This window comes from Chiloscyllium plagiosum, unplaced genomic scaffold (assembly GCF_037043375.1).
Source record: "Chiloscyllium plagiosum isolate Xiang-an unplaced genomic scaffold, Cpla_swu_hap1 HiC_scaffold_7, whole genome shotgun sequence".
Classification (NCBI taxonomy): domain Eukaryota; kingdom Metazoa; phylum Chordata; class Chondrichthyes; order Orectolobiformes; family Hemiscylliidae; genus Chiloscyllium; species Chiloscyllium plagiosum.
The window spans coordinates 57,472,973-57,489,541 of record NW_028270145.1 but is presented as its reverse complement, the minus strand read 5'-3'; the positions used below and the strand labels follow the sequence as shown (position 1 = coordinate 57,489,541).

Below are 16,569 nucleotides of genomic sequence, written 5' to 3'. Positions count from 1 at the left end.
TTTGCAGAAAGGATGTTTATTCTGGTGGAGGAGGTTACAACGAGAGAACACAGTTTAAAAACAAGGGAGTCTCCCATTTAAAAGTGAGATGATGCAGAAGATTTCTCTCAGAGGGCGAGTCTTTGGAAATCTCTTCTCCCAGAGAGCGGTAGAGGCAGGTTTATTGAATATTTCTATGAAAGAGATAGGTACATTCTTAATGAATAAGGAGACAATCCCAGGCTTAAACCTCCCAGTCCAGACTTGCAGGCTGAGCCGAGACTCGGTGCCTGATGGCTGAGGTGGCGATGTCAGTGAGTTTGGCGCCAGTGCAGGACCCTGCGGCTCCGGCAGTATCTGCATTACCCAGGTTGGCGCAGCGTGAGTTCATAGTGGCGCTAGCATTGGTGAAGGCGAAATGGTGCCGGAGAATGGTGACTCTTTGTTCCGGCGGCGGCGGTGGCTTGGTGAAGCCCGGTCGCAGCAGTGCCGTCGGTTTAGCAGCGGGGAGTCGAGGCATTGGAGGTGGAGGAGCTCGGATCCATACCCATCGCTGTGAACCCCTCCCCCCAAAAGCTGGAGCTGTTCCAAAGACCACCCAACCTACTTGATGCACTTTATTGTTTTATATTTCTGGCTTTACGTTGTCTTTTTGCTTATTTTCTATGTTTTAAGAAGGTGCTAGAGAGTGGCGACACTAAACAACACTTTTCACTTGAGTCAAATGAGAAAATTTCACTGAGACAGGAACAGACAGAAATTATTCAGTCATGTCTTGTTTCTGCATCTTGAAGAAGAGCATAAGAATGCTGTGTAATATAGGAAGCAACGATGTTAAAAGTGATGAGGGTGACAGAGCAGTGGTGATGTTGCTAAGGGAGTGTTGCATGGACCCACCAGCTCACTAAACCATCTGAATTTCTCCTTCAGATAAAGATTGCTGCCACCTTCCTTTCGAAGCACAGGAAACCACAGGGTCTGCTTGGTCAGTGTGGTATGGGAAAACCATTTCCGGCTCTAATAAGAATAGTCTCTTGTAATTAACAAGGCATGACTTACTGCATGGTAGCAACTGGTTGCAGTCTACATTGATATGATAGATGTTATCAGAGAGACTTTAAAGGGGACCAAATGTTGAGTCTCACTTCTTTGAAATCCTGAACTGTACTGCCCATGAGTCCATATGACATCATTATAATCTGGCACTCTGGAGTATTAACCCTTTCAGACTGATGTACAACTGAGAGGGGGATATCTTAAATGGAGAAGTGATTTGTCTGGAAATTATGATATGGTGTACAATAGTGAAGTCATGGTCCATTATGAGGAAAGATTATAAGAGAGTTGTTGCTCCTTGTCAATAAGGAAGAGATTAGAATATAAAAACATAAGAAATAAGAGCAGGAGTTGCCATTCAGCCCCTTCATGTCTGCCCTGCCATTCTATAAGTTCATGGTTCATCTGCCCCAGGTCTCAACTCCTCTTTTGTAAAAACTCCTTATAACACTCAACTCCCCATTACAGCATATTTCAAAACAAAATCTATCCACCTCCTCTTTAAATATTTGCAGTGACCTAATGTCCTCACCTCTCTGCAGTAGAGAATTCCAGACACACACTACTCTCTGAGGGAAGAAATTCCTTTGCATCTCAGTTTTAATGAGTGTCCCCTTACTCTGTAAGTATGTTCCCTAGTTCATGATTTGTCCACTAATAGAAACATCTTCTCAACGTTTCCCCTGTTAAGATTAGATTACTTACAGTGTGGAAACAGGCCTTTCAGCCCAACAAGTCCACACCGACACTCCGAAGAGCAACTCACCCAGACCCATTCCCCTACATTTACCCCTTCACCTAACACCATGGGCAATTTAGCATGGCCAATTCACCTAATCTGCACATCTTTGGACTGTGGGAGGAAACTGGAGTACCCAGAGAAAACCTACGCAGACACGGGGGGAATGTGCAAACTCCACACAGACAGTTGCCCGGGGCGGGAATTGAACCCGGGTGCCTGGCACTGTGAGGCAGCAGTGCTAACCACTGTGCCACCATGCTGCCCCAAACCTTGTTTATTTCAATAAGGTTATCCCTCATTCTTCTAACTTCTTTTATTTATACCAGAATAGTAGAATGTATTATGTCACAAAGCTATATTGAGACACAAAATAAAAACAAGAAAGTGGCAATTAAATAAAACTAGAATTTGTAACCTTGATACTGACTTCCCCATGGGGTGTCCTAAAAACTGAGGAGTATGTTTGTATCCAGCTATGGGAGGAATTCTGGACAGTAAATGAGGAGGTACAGGTTTCCCAAATATAAAGAATAGGACATGTTTCAAAAATATCATTTTAGTTTCATAGTCCGCAATCAGTCTGTTTGGCAAGAAAACCAGCAACAAGGCAAAACGGGGACATGAGATAGCTTTGGCAAATAGAATTAAGGAGAATTCAAAGGGGTTTTACAAATATATTAAGGACAAAAGGGTAACTAGGGAGAGAATAGGGCCCCTCAAAGATCAGCAAGGCGGCATTTGTGTGGAGCCACAGAAAATGGGGGAAATACTAAATGAATATTTTGCATCAGTATTTACTGTGGAAAAGGATATGGAAGATATAGATGTAGGGAAATAGATGGTGACATTTTGCAAAATGTCCAGATTACAGAGGAGGAAGTGCTGGATGTCTTGAAACGGTTAAAGGTGGATAAATCCCCAGGACCTGATCAGGTGTACCCGAGAACTCTGTGGGAAGCTAGAGAAGTGATTGCTGGGCCTCTTGCTGAGATATTTGTATCATCGATAGTCACAGATGAGGTGCTGGAAGACTGGACGTTGGCAAACGTGGTGCCACTGTTTCAGAAGAGCGGTAAAGACAAGCCAGGGAACTATAGACTGGTGAGCCTGACCTCAGTGGTGGGCAAGTTGTTGGAGGGAATCCTGAGGGACAGGATGTACATGTATTTGGAAAGGCAAGGACTGATTCAGGATAGTCAACATGGTTTTGTGCGTGGGAAATCATGTCTCACAAACTTGATCTATATGGACTTCAGTAAGGCGTTCGACAAGGTTCCCTATGGGAGACTGACTGGCAAGGTTAGATGTCATGGAATACAGGGAGAACTAGCCATTTGGATACAGAACTGGCTCAAATGTAGAAGACAGAGGGTGGTGATGGAGGGTTGTTTTGCAGACTGGAGGACTGTGACCAGTGGAGTGCCACAAGGATCGGTGCTGGGCCCTCTACTTTTTGTCATTTACATAAATGATTTGGATGCGAGCATAAGAGGTACAGTTAGTAAGTTTGCAGATGACATCAAAATTGGAGGTGTAGTGGACAGCGAAGAGGGTTATCTCAGATTACAACAGGATCTGGACCAGATGGCCAATGGACTGAGAAGTAGCAGATGGAGCAACTATTGAGTGTCCTTGATAAGTATGTACCTGTCAGGCAGGGAGGAAAGGGTTGTGTGAGGGAGCCGTGGTTTAATAAAGAATTGGAATCCCTTGTTAAATGGAAGAGGGCGGCCTATGTAAAGATGAGGCGTGAAGGTTCAATTGGGGCAATTGAGAGTTATAAGGTAGCCAGGAAGGACCTGAAGAGAGAGCAAAGAGCAGCAAGGAGGGGACATGAAAGATCCTTAGTTGGTAGGATTAGGGGAAACCCTAAGGCTTTCTATAGGTATGTCAGGAATAAAAGAATGACTAGGGTAGGAATAGGTCCAGTCAAGGATAGTAGTGGGAAGTTGCGTGTGGAGGCTGAAGAGATTGGGGAAACACTGAATGAATACTTTTCGTCAGTATTCACTCAGGAACAGGACATTGTTGCCGATGTGAATACTGACTCACAATTAAGTAGAATGAATGGCTTTGAGGTATGTAGGGAAGAGGTGTTGGAAATTCTGGAAAGGGTGAAAATAGATAAGTCCCCTGGGCCTGATGGCATTTATCCTAGGATTCTCTGGGAAGCAAGGGAGGAGATTGCAGAGCCATTGGCCTTGATTTTTATGTCTTCGTTGTCTACAGAAGTAGTGCCAGAAGACTGGAGGCTAGCAAATGTGGTTCCCTTGTTCAAGAAGGGGAGTAGGGATAACCCTAGTAACTATAGGCCGGTGAGTCTCACTTCTGTTGTGGGTAAAGTCTTAGAGAGAATTGTAAGGGATAGGATTTATGAACATCTGGATAGGAATAATGTGATCAAGGATAGTCAGCATGGTTTTGTGAAGGGCAGGTCGTGCCTCACAAACCTTATTGAATTCTTTGAGAAGGTGACTAAGGAGGGGAAAGCGGTAGATGTGGTGTATATGGATTTTAGTAAGGTGTTTGATAAGGTTCCCCATGGTAGGCTACTTCAAAAAATACGGAGGTATGGCATTGAGGGTGAGTTGGAGGTTTGGATTAGGAATTAGCTGGCTGAAAGAAGACAGAGGGTAGTAGTTGATGGTAAAGGTTCATCTTGGAGTGCCGTTACTAGCGGTGTTCCGCAAGGATCTGTTTTGGGACCATTGCTGTTTGTCATTTTTATAAATGACCTGGAGGAGGGGCTAGAAGGTTGGGTGAGCAAGTTTGCGGATGATACGAAAGTCAGAGGAGTTGTTGACAGTGAGGAAGGATGTGGCAGGTTACCGCGGGATATAGATAAGCTGCAGAACTGGGCAGAAAGGTGGCAAATGGAGTTCAATGTAGCTAAGTGTGAGGTGATTCACTTTGGTAAGAGTAACAAAAAGATGGGGTACTGGGCTAATGGTCGGATACTTGGTAGTGTGGATGAGCAGAGGGATCTTGGTGTCCGTGTACACAGATCTTTGAAAGTTGCCACCCAGGTAAATAGTGCGGTGAAGAAGGCATATGGCGTACTGGCTTTTATTGGTAGAGGAATTGAGTTCCGGAGTCCTGAGATCATGTTGCAGTTGTATAAGACTCTGGTGCGGCCGCACCTGGAGTATTGTGTGCAGTTTTGGTCGCCATACTATAGGAAGGATGTGGAGGCACTGGAACGGGTGCAGAGGAGATTTACCAGGATGTTGCCTGGTATGGTAGGAAGATCGTCTGAGGAAAGGCTGAGGCACTTGGGGTTGTTTTCATTGGAGAGAAGAAGGTTTAGGGGTGACTTGATAGAGGTGTACAAGATATTTAGGGGTTTAGATAGGGTTGACCGTGAGAACCTTTTTCCACGTATGGAGTCAGCTATTACGAGGGGGCATAGCTTTAAATTAAGGGGTGGTAGGTATAGGACAGATGTTAGGGATAGGTTCTTTACTCAGCGAGTCATGAGTTCATGGAATGCCCTGTCAGTAGCAGTGGTGGACTCTCCCTCTTTATGGGCATTTAAGCGGGCATATGGAGGATAGTGGGCTAGTGTAGGTTAGGTGGGCTTGGATCGGCGCAACATCGAGGGCCAAAGGGCCTGTACTTCTTCTATGTTCTATGAGTTTAATTCAGATAAATGCGAGGTGCTGCATTTTTGGAAAGCAAATCTTAGCAGGACTTATACACTTAATAGTAAGGTCCTAGGGAGTGTTGCTGAACAAAGAGACCTTGGAGTGCAGGTTCATATCTCCTTGAAAGTGGAGTCACAGGTGGATAGGATAGTGAAGAAGGCATTTGGTATGCTTTCTTTTATTGGTCATTGTATTGAGTACAGGAGTTGGGAGGTCATGTTGCAGCTGTACAGGACATTGGTTATGCCACTGTTGGAATATTGCGTGCAATTCTGGTCTCTTTCCTATCTGAAAGATGTTGTGAAACTTGAAAGTGTTCAGAAAAGATTTACAAGGATGTTGCCAGGGTTGGAGGATCTGAACTACAGGGAGAGGCTGAACAGGCTGGGGCTGTTTTCCCTGGAGCATCGGAGGCTGAGGGGTGACCTTCTCGAGGTTTACAAAATCATGAAGGGCATGGATAGGATAAATAGGCAAAGTCTTTTCCCTGGGGTCGGGGAATCCAGAACTAGAGGGCATAGGTTTAGGGTGAGAGGGGAAAGATACAAAAGAGACCTCAGGGGCAACTTTTTCCAGCAGAGGGTGGTACGTGTATGGAATGAGCTGCCAGAGGATGTGGTGGAGGCTGGTACAACTACAACATTTAAGAGGCATTTGGATGTGTATATGAATAGGAAGGGTTTGGAGGGATATGGGCCGGGTGCTAGCAGGTGGGACTAGATTGGGTTGGGATATCTGGTTGGCATGGACGGGTTGGACCTAGGGTCTGTTTCCATGCTGTATATCTCTATGACTCTATAACTACACGTCATATTTATGCAGTCCCTTTTCCATGGGTCCTTTGGGGACACAAGAGGTAATCACATGACAGCAGGAAGAGGAGCCATGATATTTGATACTGTTGTTATAAGATAAATAAGAATGGAACTGGTTGGTTGCAGTGCCCCACTCCTCAGTTCAATTACAGTGTAGATGTGTTGGAACAGAATGGTGTTGTCAGCTGTGTCAAAGGCAGATTGAGAAGGACAGTAAGGGATATTTACTTTTCATTATACACAAGATGTCTTTTGTGACTTTGTTAAGAGCTATTTTGGTACTGTGGCAATGGTGGAAATCTGCTTTGTGAACGTCAAGCATTGTATTCTGGGAAAGATGGATGTGAATATTGGAGATGACAATGCCGAGACTCTGGAAAGGATATATAGGTGGTAGTTTGTAAAGACAACGAAATCCAGAGCTGATTCTCTGAGGCCAGGGATGATGGTGACCGATTCAAAGAGAGAGAATCTCATCTGAAAAGAGAGAAAAAAAAATCCGTTAACATGAAGAGCATTAATGATGCCTTTATCACTTAGAATCATACAGTCATAGAGCTGTACAGCATGGAAACTTCAGTCCAACTCGTCCATGCTGATTAGATAAACTAAATTAATCTAGTCCCATTTGCCAGCACTTGGCCCATATACAGTGCATCTAAACCCTTTCTATTCATGTACCCATCCAGATGCCTTTTAAATTTTGTAATTGTACTCTCCTTCACCACTGCCTCTAGCAGTTTATTCCATACATGCACCACCTTCTGTGTGAAATAGGTGTCCCTCAGGTCCCTTTTATATCTTTCCTCTCTCACCTTAAACCTATGCCCTCTAGTTCTGGACTCCCCTACCCTAGGGAAAAGACTTTGGCTATTCACCCTATCCAATACCCTTCATGATTTTATAAACCTCTATAAAGTCACTCCTCAGCCTTGACGCTCCAGGGAAAACAGTCCCAGCCTATTCAGCTTCTCCTACAGCTCAAATCTTGCAACACTGGCAATATTCTTATAAATCTATCCTGAATCCTTTCAAATTTCATAACATCCTTCCTATAGCAGGCCGACCAAAATTAAACAGTATTCCAACAGTGGCCTAACCAATGTCCTGTACAGTCGCAACATGACCTCCCAACTCCTATACTCAATGCACTAACCAATAAAAGCAAGCATACCCAATGCCACCTTCATTATCCTGTCTACCTGCGACTCCACTTTCAAGGAACTATAAACCTGCACTCCAAGGTCTTTTTGTTCAGAAACATTCGCCAGGACCTTACCATTAAGTGTAAAAGTCCTTGGATGCTGCCTGACCTGCTATGCTTTTTTCGTACCACACTCTCGATAGTGTATTAGTCCTGCTCTGATTTGCCATTCCAAAATGCAGCACCTCACATTTATTTAAATTAATCTGTTACTCCTCAGCCCACTGACCCATCTGATCAAGTTCCCATTGAACTCTGATGTAACCTCCTTTGCTACTCACTGCATCTCTAATTTTGGTGTCATCTGCAAACTTACTAACCAGGTATCCTATGTTCACATCCAAATCTTTTATATAAGTGACGAAAAGCAATGGACCCAGTACCGATCCTTGTGGCACACCACTGGTCACAGGCCTCCAGTCTGAAAAGCAGCCCTCCACCACCACCTTCTGTCTTCTACCTTTGAGCCAGTTGTGTAACCAAATGGCTAGTTTCCCCTGTATTCCGTATGATCTAACCTTGCTAACCAATGTACCATGCAGAACCTTGTTGAATGCCTTACTGAAGTCCAGATAGATCGCATCCTTTTTTTGTGTGTCTGGGCAGATCTCCATAGAAGAAACGTAAGGTCTGAAATCCACAAACATATATCCCCTCTCCATAACTTCCCTTTTAATATAACCTGGTCAAGATTGAGTTTAAGTTTTATGCAATATATGATGTCTTATGAAATAGCTCACCACCACCTTCTCAACAGCCACTAGGGATGAGCAATGACTGCTGGCCAGTTAGGAATGACTAAAAAAAAAGTGCTTATCATAGGAGTGATTGTAAGCTATAAGACCATAAGACATAGGAGCGGAAGTAAGGCCATTCGGCCCATGGAGTCCACTCCGACATTCAATCATGGCTGATGGGCATTTCAACTCCACTTATCCGCATTCACCCCGTAGCCCTTACTTCCTTGTGACATCAAGAATTTATCAATTTCTGCCTTGAAGACATTTAGCGTCCCAGCCTCCACTGCACTCTGGCAATGAATTCCACAGGCCCACCACTCTCTGGCTGAAGAAATGTCTCCGCATTTCTGTTCTGAATTTACCTCCTCTAATTCTAAGGCTGTGTCCAAAGGTCCTAGTCTCCTAGTGATCTATATGGTCAGATTAAGTATAACTATAAGTAACAGTGGAACCCTGTAATACAATTGACAAAAGAAGTATTTTGAGTTTCACTATATGTTACAAATCATAGACCAAGAATATTTTGTAATCTTCCTTACAAAGAGAGCAATAATATAAATAATTGCTGGCTTTATTAGAATAGCCATCGTTCGGAATTAGGAGCAGGATTAGTTTGTTTAGACCCAAGAGATTGTTCTGCTATTCAAAAGGCCATCTTTCTACTGCTATAATTTGTATAATCAGAATTGTGGGTATCAAGAGTCAATTGACCTTTTTTTATTCTCTCTAACATCACTGCCAACCAACTTTTTGTTGTATTCTTTGATTATTGCAGTCCTTCCACTATTATGCATTCATTTTCATTTCAGCCCTACAATCACCAATTGATTACCAGAAAAAGCAACTTGGTCCTCAATTTTTCAGAAGCAGGACAGAAGCAAGAAAACTGTCCCAACCCACCCTTGGGCCAGATACTGCCAATGAGACTCCAAGCTTCAATAACAACATGGAGCCAAAATGAGCAAAACAAGATACCTACAGATGCCAAGGAAGTCATTCAACTTAATACTGAAAGCATGTCACATATCAATAGTTAAAACATGGTAAACATTGTCCCCATACTAGTATCATTTATTAAGCTAAACACAACGAGCCATCAGAAAGTGATATTCTTATTAAGACTATGAAGTACCTGAATTAAATTATGAAACATTTTTAACAATTCAATCATCAATGATTCAGGGTTTTTTTTGGCTGGGCTATTGAATTTATAAAGATAAACCAATTGAATATGTGATAAAAATCACTAATTAAGATGGCATGGACCTGGGGGCTGGACTTTCCTGAATGCTACTTTCAGTTAGTTGCAGATTGTTCCAATTGATTGGATGCTCCCCACTTGCCTGGATGGCTGCAGCTACAAAAACACTTACGAAGCTTAACACAATTCAGGACAAAGCAGCCCACTTGATTGGCACCACACTTACAAATATTCAATTCCCTCTACCACACTGCTCGGTAGCAGCAGCTTGTACCATCAACAAATGAACTGCAGAAATTCATTAGACAGCACCTTCCAAACTCACGATCACTACCATCAATAAGTACAAGGGCAGCAGTTACACAGGAACACTGGTACTTGCAAGTTCCCCTCCAAGGCTTCATCATTCATACTTGGAAATGTATCACCATTCTTTCAGTGTCACTGGGTCAAATCCTGGAATTCCTTCCCAATTTGCACTGTGGGTCTACCTACACCAAATAGTTACAGCAGTTTAAGAAGATTGCTCACCATCACCTTCTCAAAGGCAGCTAGGTATGTGAAACAAATGCTGGTCCAGCCAACAACACATGAGTGAATAAAAAAAGTCTTGTAATTCCTCCCTTACTGTACAGAGCAATACTCAGACTTTAACAAAAATATAATTGATCTTCTATAGCATTGTACTCAGAGATTCAAGGCCAAAGCAATAATCAGATTCGCAGCATTAGAGAGCAGAACTGTAATTGTTCCCAGTCAAATAAGTGAGGGATAGAATGGGGTGAGGTGAGAAGAATGGGAAAAAGTAAGAACGAACACCAGAACAGAAACGTAGAAGTACCTACACCAAAAGGACTTTGGCAGATCAGGAATTTAGTTCACCACCATCTTCTCAAGGGCAACTAGAGATGGGTAATAATTCCTGGCCCAGCCAAAGATGTCTATATCCCATGAATGAATAAAAGAAGTACGATGGGTACTTGGGGGTGGGAGGTGAAATTAAGGGGAAAAATTAGTTGTTATTCACTTATGCACTCACTCTAAAATGGCTATGTTCATTTACAAAACTGAGGTTGTTACGCAATGATCAAGATCTGCTCTGTTAGTAGTCCTTTTAAAAGTAGACACCAAAGTAGAATCACTGTTAAAAGTTCACAGTGCTGCATTCTCATCCTGCATTCTGATATATTCTCGTAAAATTACATTTGAGTGACTAGCAATAGCTGGACTTGTATTATCAATACCTTTGCTGAAGTCCCACAAGGTTACTGCACATCTGATTCAACTTAACTTGTACTCAGCTGGCTTCATTGTGAATGAAGTGATAAGGTTTTGCTTGATCTACACATGTAACTAAAGTGCCATCCAGTGGTCTGACTGAGTAATCTCAAGCAACAAAGTAAACATGATTATGATTGTAACTGCCTGTCACAACATCATTTTCATTACTCCATACTGTGCGAAAGTGAGGACTGCAGATGCTGGAGATAAGAGTCGAGAGTATGGTGCTGGAAAAGCACTGCAGGTCAGGCAGCATCCGAGGAGCAGGAGAATCAGGATGAAGGGCTTTTGCCCGACACGTCAATTCTCCTGCTCCTCAGATGCTGCCTGATATGCTGTGCTTCTTACTCCTTACTGTGTTGAATATGTCCCATTTTTTATTGACTGTAGATTTGGTGGTGGTGGAAACTCCAATGTGTTTTGTGTGAAGAGGGCAAAATGTGATCACAATTTATTGGAAATTACAGAAGTTCCAACATTCCAGATAGCTATCTTGTGATCATTCTTTGTGACAACAAATGAGACTGTTTTGAACTTGATCTAGTGATAATAACATTGATGATTGGGTTGCTATCAGAGCTCTTGCATTTACCATAATAAATACTTCTGAAAACCTTTTGGGTAATACTTTGGACTTTAACTATTATTTTACAATTTTAATATATGAAGTATTGGATGCTATGGTTGTCATTAAGATATTTCAATGTGTCAAAATATCTTCCAGCATTCCATAATTAAACTGCTGTTGTTAATAAATCAACATATAAACAAATTTGTACACAGCTTTGCTATACATAGTATGAATATAATATATGTAAAATGCATGCAGATAAATAGACAAATTATCTAATTGTCAATTTATATTAAATAGTTATAGTTCATCATCTGAAACTATGTATGGATTAATTGAAAAAGGAACAAAAGATTTGAACAGTGTGTTATTTCAGTCTTTCTTAAATTTGTGTGATTTTGGGCATACATTCGGTACAGTTATATTATCCTTAGTTTTATTATATGAAAATTCTTCGGGCACAAAACATTATTATTATTGACAGACATTTTGCTTAAATCAATTAAAAAAGTTATTACTTTCATCAGGTATATTTGGCTTGTTCTTATTTGGCTAAGTCCATGTTGTGTTGATGTTTTTGGAGGGTTTAAACAGTGAGCCCTTCCGTGTTCTTCCACCACTCCTTACCAAGTGTTTTGCATAAAAGACCTACCACCCAGGTTTAGTATCTCTAACTTCCGATTCCAACCCTATCTCACCATGCGCCATTTGCAAAACAGCTTCTGCTCATTGAATATCCTGGAATTTATTAGCATTCTTTTTATCTGTGCCACTTTAAAAAGCTGGCCGATCACCCGGAAAAGCACTATGAATGCAGAGCTGCCCTACACAGTTCCTGACATTTGCCCTGGACATGGCAGGTAAGGACGCATGCCCCACCTTGCAGGCAGAGTCCTGGAGGACCTGCTGCACAGGATGATCCAAACATGGGACTTTCTGTTCCTCCAGGATCAGCAGTGGAAGCTCCTCAGGCTCCAGACAATGCCAATCTGGCCCAAGTCTGCCACCCGGGTCAGTGCTGTCTCAGCCATCTGGAGGAATGCACAGAAATGTATGAAGAAAATCCATGACATTATCCACTCTTCTGAGGTAGGTGCCATTATCATCTATCTAATCCCTCACATTCACCTTTCTCTGCTATTCTACCCACCTCCCACCAAGGCTTACGCTCTACCACTCTCACTCTTGCCTGTAACATCTTCCCTTACTTGCTCTCACCTACCACAAACCCCCAACATCACTAATGCTACATGCCTTCTGCACTACCTATTCATTTGGTTGGGACTTCTCCACAACTGCATCAACTGTGCCATTCATTTTCATTTCCCATTGTACCTGCCTCTCTCTCTCATTCCAGTACGGAAAGAACGCACAATAGAGCAGAAAGTCAGCTCCTCCCTCCTTAGAGGAAGGGGATCTTGACTCTGACTGCCCCAAGCAGGCCTTAGACTGGTATCAGAAGCTGCCCTTCACTTACTGTACTAGGATTCCCTGAGAAAAGGCCCTTAGCTTCTCCCATTGGTATCTGCACCAATTGGCATAGTAAGTCTGCAGGAATAGAGGCGTGGTATCTCTGACTAAGGAGAAAAACAATGGCAAAAAAGCAAGACCAGGCAAGGCTGTAAGCATCCAGACAAGCATTAAGAGAGTGAACAAAGAGCCCAGAAATGCACTCTGATCCAATTAATGAGTTGGGTATGTGCTCCTCAGCACCAAGTATCCTTGTTGCAGCATTACAATGATAGTTATTGTCGTGCCACAAGGTGCAGCAAGTTGTTGTTGCAGCCCAAGATGCTGCATTCGAGTGCAGACACATCCTGTAGGTAGATCGAAGATGTGCCACGTGGGTTCTCAAAGGGTGCCACAATGTCTATGGATGTGGAATGTGTATAGTAGGTGCACGTGGAGCATGCCCTGAGATAATGTTGCCAGATGGTGGAGAAGGCAAATGGTATGCTGGCCTTGATAGTGACAGGATTCAAGTACAGGAGCAAGGATATTTTGTTGCAGTTGTACAGTGCCTTGGTAAGAGACACCAGGAGAACAGTGTGCAGTTTTGGTCTTCTTATCTGATGATGGGTGCTCTTGCTGTAGAGGGATTACGTTGAAGATTTACCAGACTGAATCCTGGGATAGCAGGACTGGCATTATGACAAGAGATTGGATTAATTATGGCAATACTCACTGGGGTTCAAAAGAATGAACAAGACCAGACAGGGTAAATGCAGGAAAGATGTTCCTGATGACTGGGGGGGTCCAGAAGCCACTTAGAACTAAGATGAGGAGAAGTTTCTTCACCCAGACAGTGATGAGCCTGTGGAAGTGTCTCCCACAGAAAGTAGTTGAAGCCAAATATTGAATGTTTTCAAGGATGCATTAGATATTATTCTTAGGGTAAAAGAAAAAGCAGGGTTCTGAGTTAGGTGATTATATTGAATAGCAGAGAAGGTTTGAAAGTTTGACTGGCTTACTCCTACTTGTATTCCTACATTTCTATGTATTTAGGTGTATATCTATATTGCAGTTACTGATAACCATCTACCCCCAAGTCTCTGACTTTACAAATGCAGGTGGTCTGGACCTTTCAATATGGTCATCCTTCTACATAATTTTGGTGAATGGAAACACATTCTTGTTTTGTTCTTGTCAAATTTGGTTGCACCTATATTGTTTTGCTGGCAACTGTTTTGTTGTGCCTACAGAAACATCTCTTTTGTGGTATCTTGAATAACATCAACAGATTTTTTTTCAGTTTTATGTTTTGTCAGGAGTGTAGGAAGCCCAGAATTCTATAGATCCCTCTTGACCAGTTAAGAGAAAGTGAGGACTGCAGATGCTGGAGATTAGAGTCAGGAGTGTGGTGCTGGAAAAGCACAGCATGTCAGGCAGCATCCTAGGAGCAGGAGAATCAACGTTTCCGGCATAAACCCTTCATCAGGAATGACCAGTTGGTCAACAACGATTGTTTCTGGATCAGTTGCTCCTTTGACCTAGTGGTCATTCATGCATATTGAACACCAAACATGTATGCAGGTTCAAATTTAAGAGTTGTTGATTGCAGAAAACATAACCAGTTTGAACTCTGTACACTGTAATCTCAACAGTTGCCCCTTGCTGCTCCTCTGTAGGCTACAAATTTTGATTCCTCAGGAATGGTATCTGATCTGATAGGCCAATGACACTGGCACTTCTATCAAACTTAAAGTTAGCAGAATGTCTGTTGCTAGATACAAGTTCTTTGAATCCCAAATTGGTTACCCCTATGAATAATTAGGGTACCTTATTCAAAGGTGAAGCTTGAGCCACATTAACAATGTTGTATGAGGAAGAAGTTGACCTTTATTCTGTTCTGAATCTGTGCCTTACTTCTGCATACATCCTGGAAATGATCAACAGTCTTACAGATGTAGCATTGTTTTGTTATGGCAGGTATTATCTCTGCCTGTGAAGCTTTACTATTCCACAGTGCTGATACTGATGCTTAATATTTGATATTTATCTACAAAGCATAATTGCACATTAATTTGTTCAGCTTCAGATTTGGTGTTTAAATTCTACACCATACAGTATTTAAGAGCTGCCTTCTCCAAGAAGTCATAGAAACATAGAAAATAGGAGCAGGAGTGTGCCATTCAGCCCTTTGACCCTGCACTGCCAATGAATATGATCATGGTTGATCATCCCTTTTTCCACTTTTCCCCTATATTCTTTGATCTCTTTAGCCCAAAGAACTATATCCAACTCGTTCTTAAAAGCATTTCATCAATCGCTTTTGGTGGCAGATAATTATCCAGGCTTGCAACTCTCTGGGTGAAGAAATTTCTATCATTTCAATCCTAAATGATGTACCCCATATCCTTAGACTGTGATGCCTAGATTCCCAGTCATCAGGAGCATCCATCTTATGTTTATCCTGTTTAGTCAAATCTTGTGTTCTGTTTGATCCATCTCTGATCTTGAATCTGTTAGGAAATTTCATTCTCCTTCCATTTGGTCTCAATTTCTTTAGTAATTCTTATACTGTGAAGCATTTTTATATCTGTAGTACTTCAATGCTGTGTGTACTCTGTTTCTCTTTAAGATTGTATTCTTGCATTAATCAATGCTGCTTTAAACTCTGTGGGCAAAATCTTATAGGGAAATAAAACAAATAATAAGGATGTTGGCAGGGTTGGAGGATTTGAGCAATAGGGGGAGGCTGAATAGGCTGGGGCTGTTTGCTCTGGGCCATTGGAGGCTGAGGGGTGACCTTATAGAGATTTATAAAATCATGAGGGGCATGGATAGGATAAATAGACTAAAGTCTTTTCCCTGGGGTGAGGGAGTGCAGACCTAGACAGCACAGGTTTAAGGTGAGGGGGGGAAAAGATATAAAAAAAACCTAAAGGGCAACTTTTTCAGAGGGTATGGAATAAGCTGCCAGAGGAAGTGGTGGAGACTCGTACAATTGCAACATTTAAGAGACATTTAGATGGGTACACAAATAGGAAGGGTTTGGAGGGATATGGGCCGGGAGCTGACAGGTGGGACTAGATTGGGTTGGGATATCTGGTTGGCATGGACGAGTTGGACCCGAAGGGTTATGTTTCCATGCTGTCCATCTCTATGACTATAATGTTCAGGAATGTGTAAGTTTGGTGCATTAGTCTGGGGTAAATGTAGAGTAATAGGGTAGGGGAATGGATTTGGGTGGATTGCTGTTCAGAGGGTTGGTATGGACTTATTGGGTCGAAGGGCCTGTTTCCACACTGTAGGGAATTCTGTAGCCGGGGCTGTCCAGTTAGGTTACTGAAGTGTGTGGACACTCTCAGACCTATCTATCAAATCTAAAAGTGGGCTGGAGGGGAGGGGGACAATGGGGGCTGCTTTCATCAGAAGGAGACCATGGAAACATATTCTTCCTTTTAGTGTAATATGTTTTTCTTGTATTCTGTTAAATATTATTTTAAATATTTCAAGTTGCTGTTCAATAGCAGTGATTGCCAGTTTGGTTGTCCATTTTATTTTCTCAAGTTCTATTCACATTACCACAAAAATCAGTTTTTATCCTCTTTATTCATGTGGTTTTTGTCATACTTATATCCTCATTTATCTTTATTTTACAAACTGCTACGTAATGGTCACCACTGCTTAGACGATCCCCAACTTTTACATCTCTTTCTGTTCTAATTCATTTCCCATTATGTGGTTCCTTGGTGGGTGTTTTCACATATTAGGTTATAAATAATATATGGCATACGTATTGCATATAGTGAAACTTGAACATTAATTTCAAAAGTAATACTGCAAGTAGGGTGAATGTCAATTGTGTTGTTTTCGTATTTGAGTTCTAATCT

At 42.1% G+C, this 16,569-nt stretch overlaps 1 protein-coding gene across 1 annotated transcript in view; it reads left to right on the top strand.

The window, feature by feature from the left end:
- LOC122551592 (rho guanine nucleotide exchange factor 25-like) overlaps window positions 1-11,757 on the top strand; it is a 63,393-nt gene extending 51,636 nt beyond the window's left edge. The window contains exon 12 of the mRNA XM_043693723.2: window positions 8,990-11,757. Coding sequence (XP_043549658.1) covers window positions 8,990-9,141 — 152 coding nt within the window. The 3' untranslated portion in view covers window positions 9,142-11,757. The remainder of the gene's footprint in view (window positions 1-8,989) is intronic.
- Window positions 11,758-16,569: the final 4,812 nt, after the last annotated feature.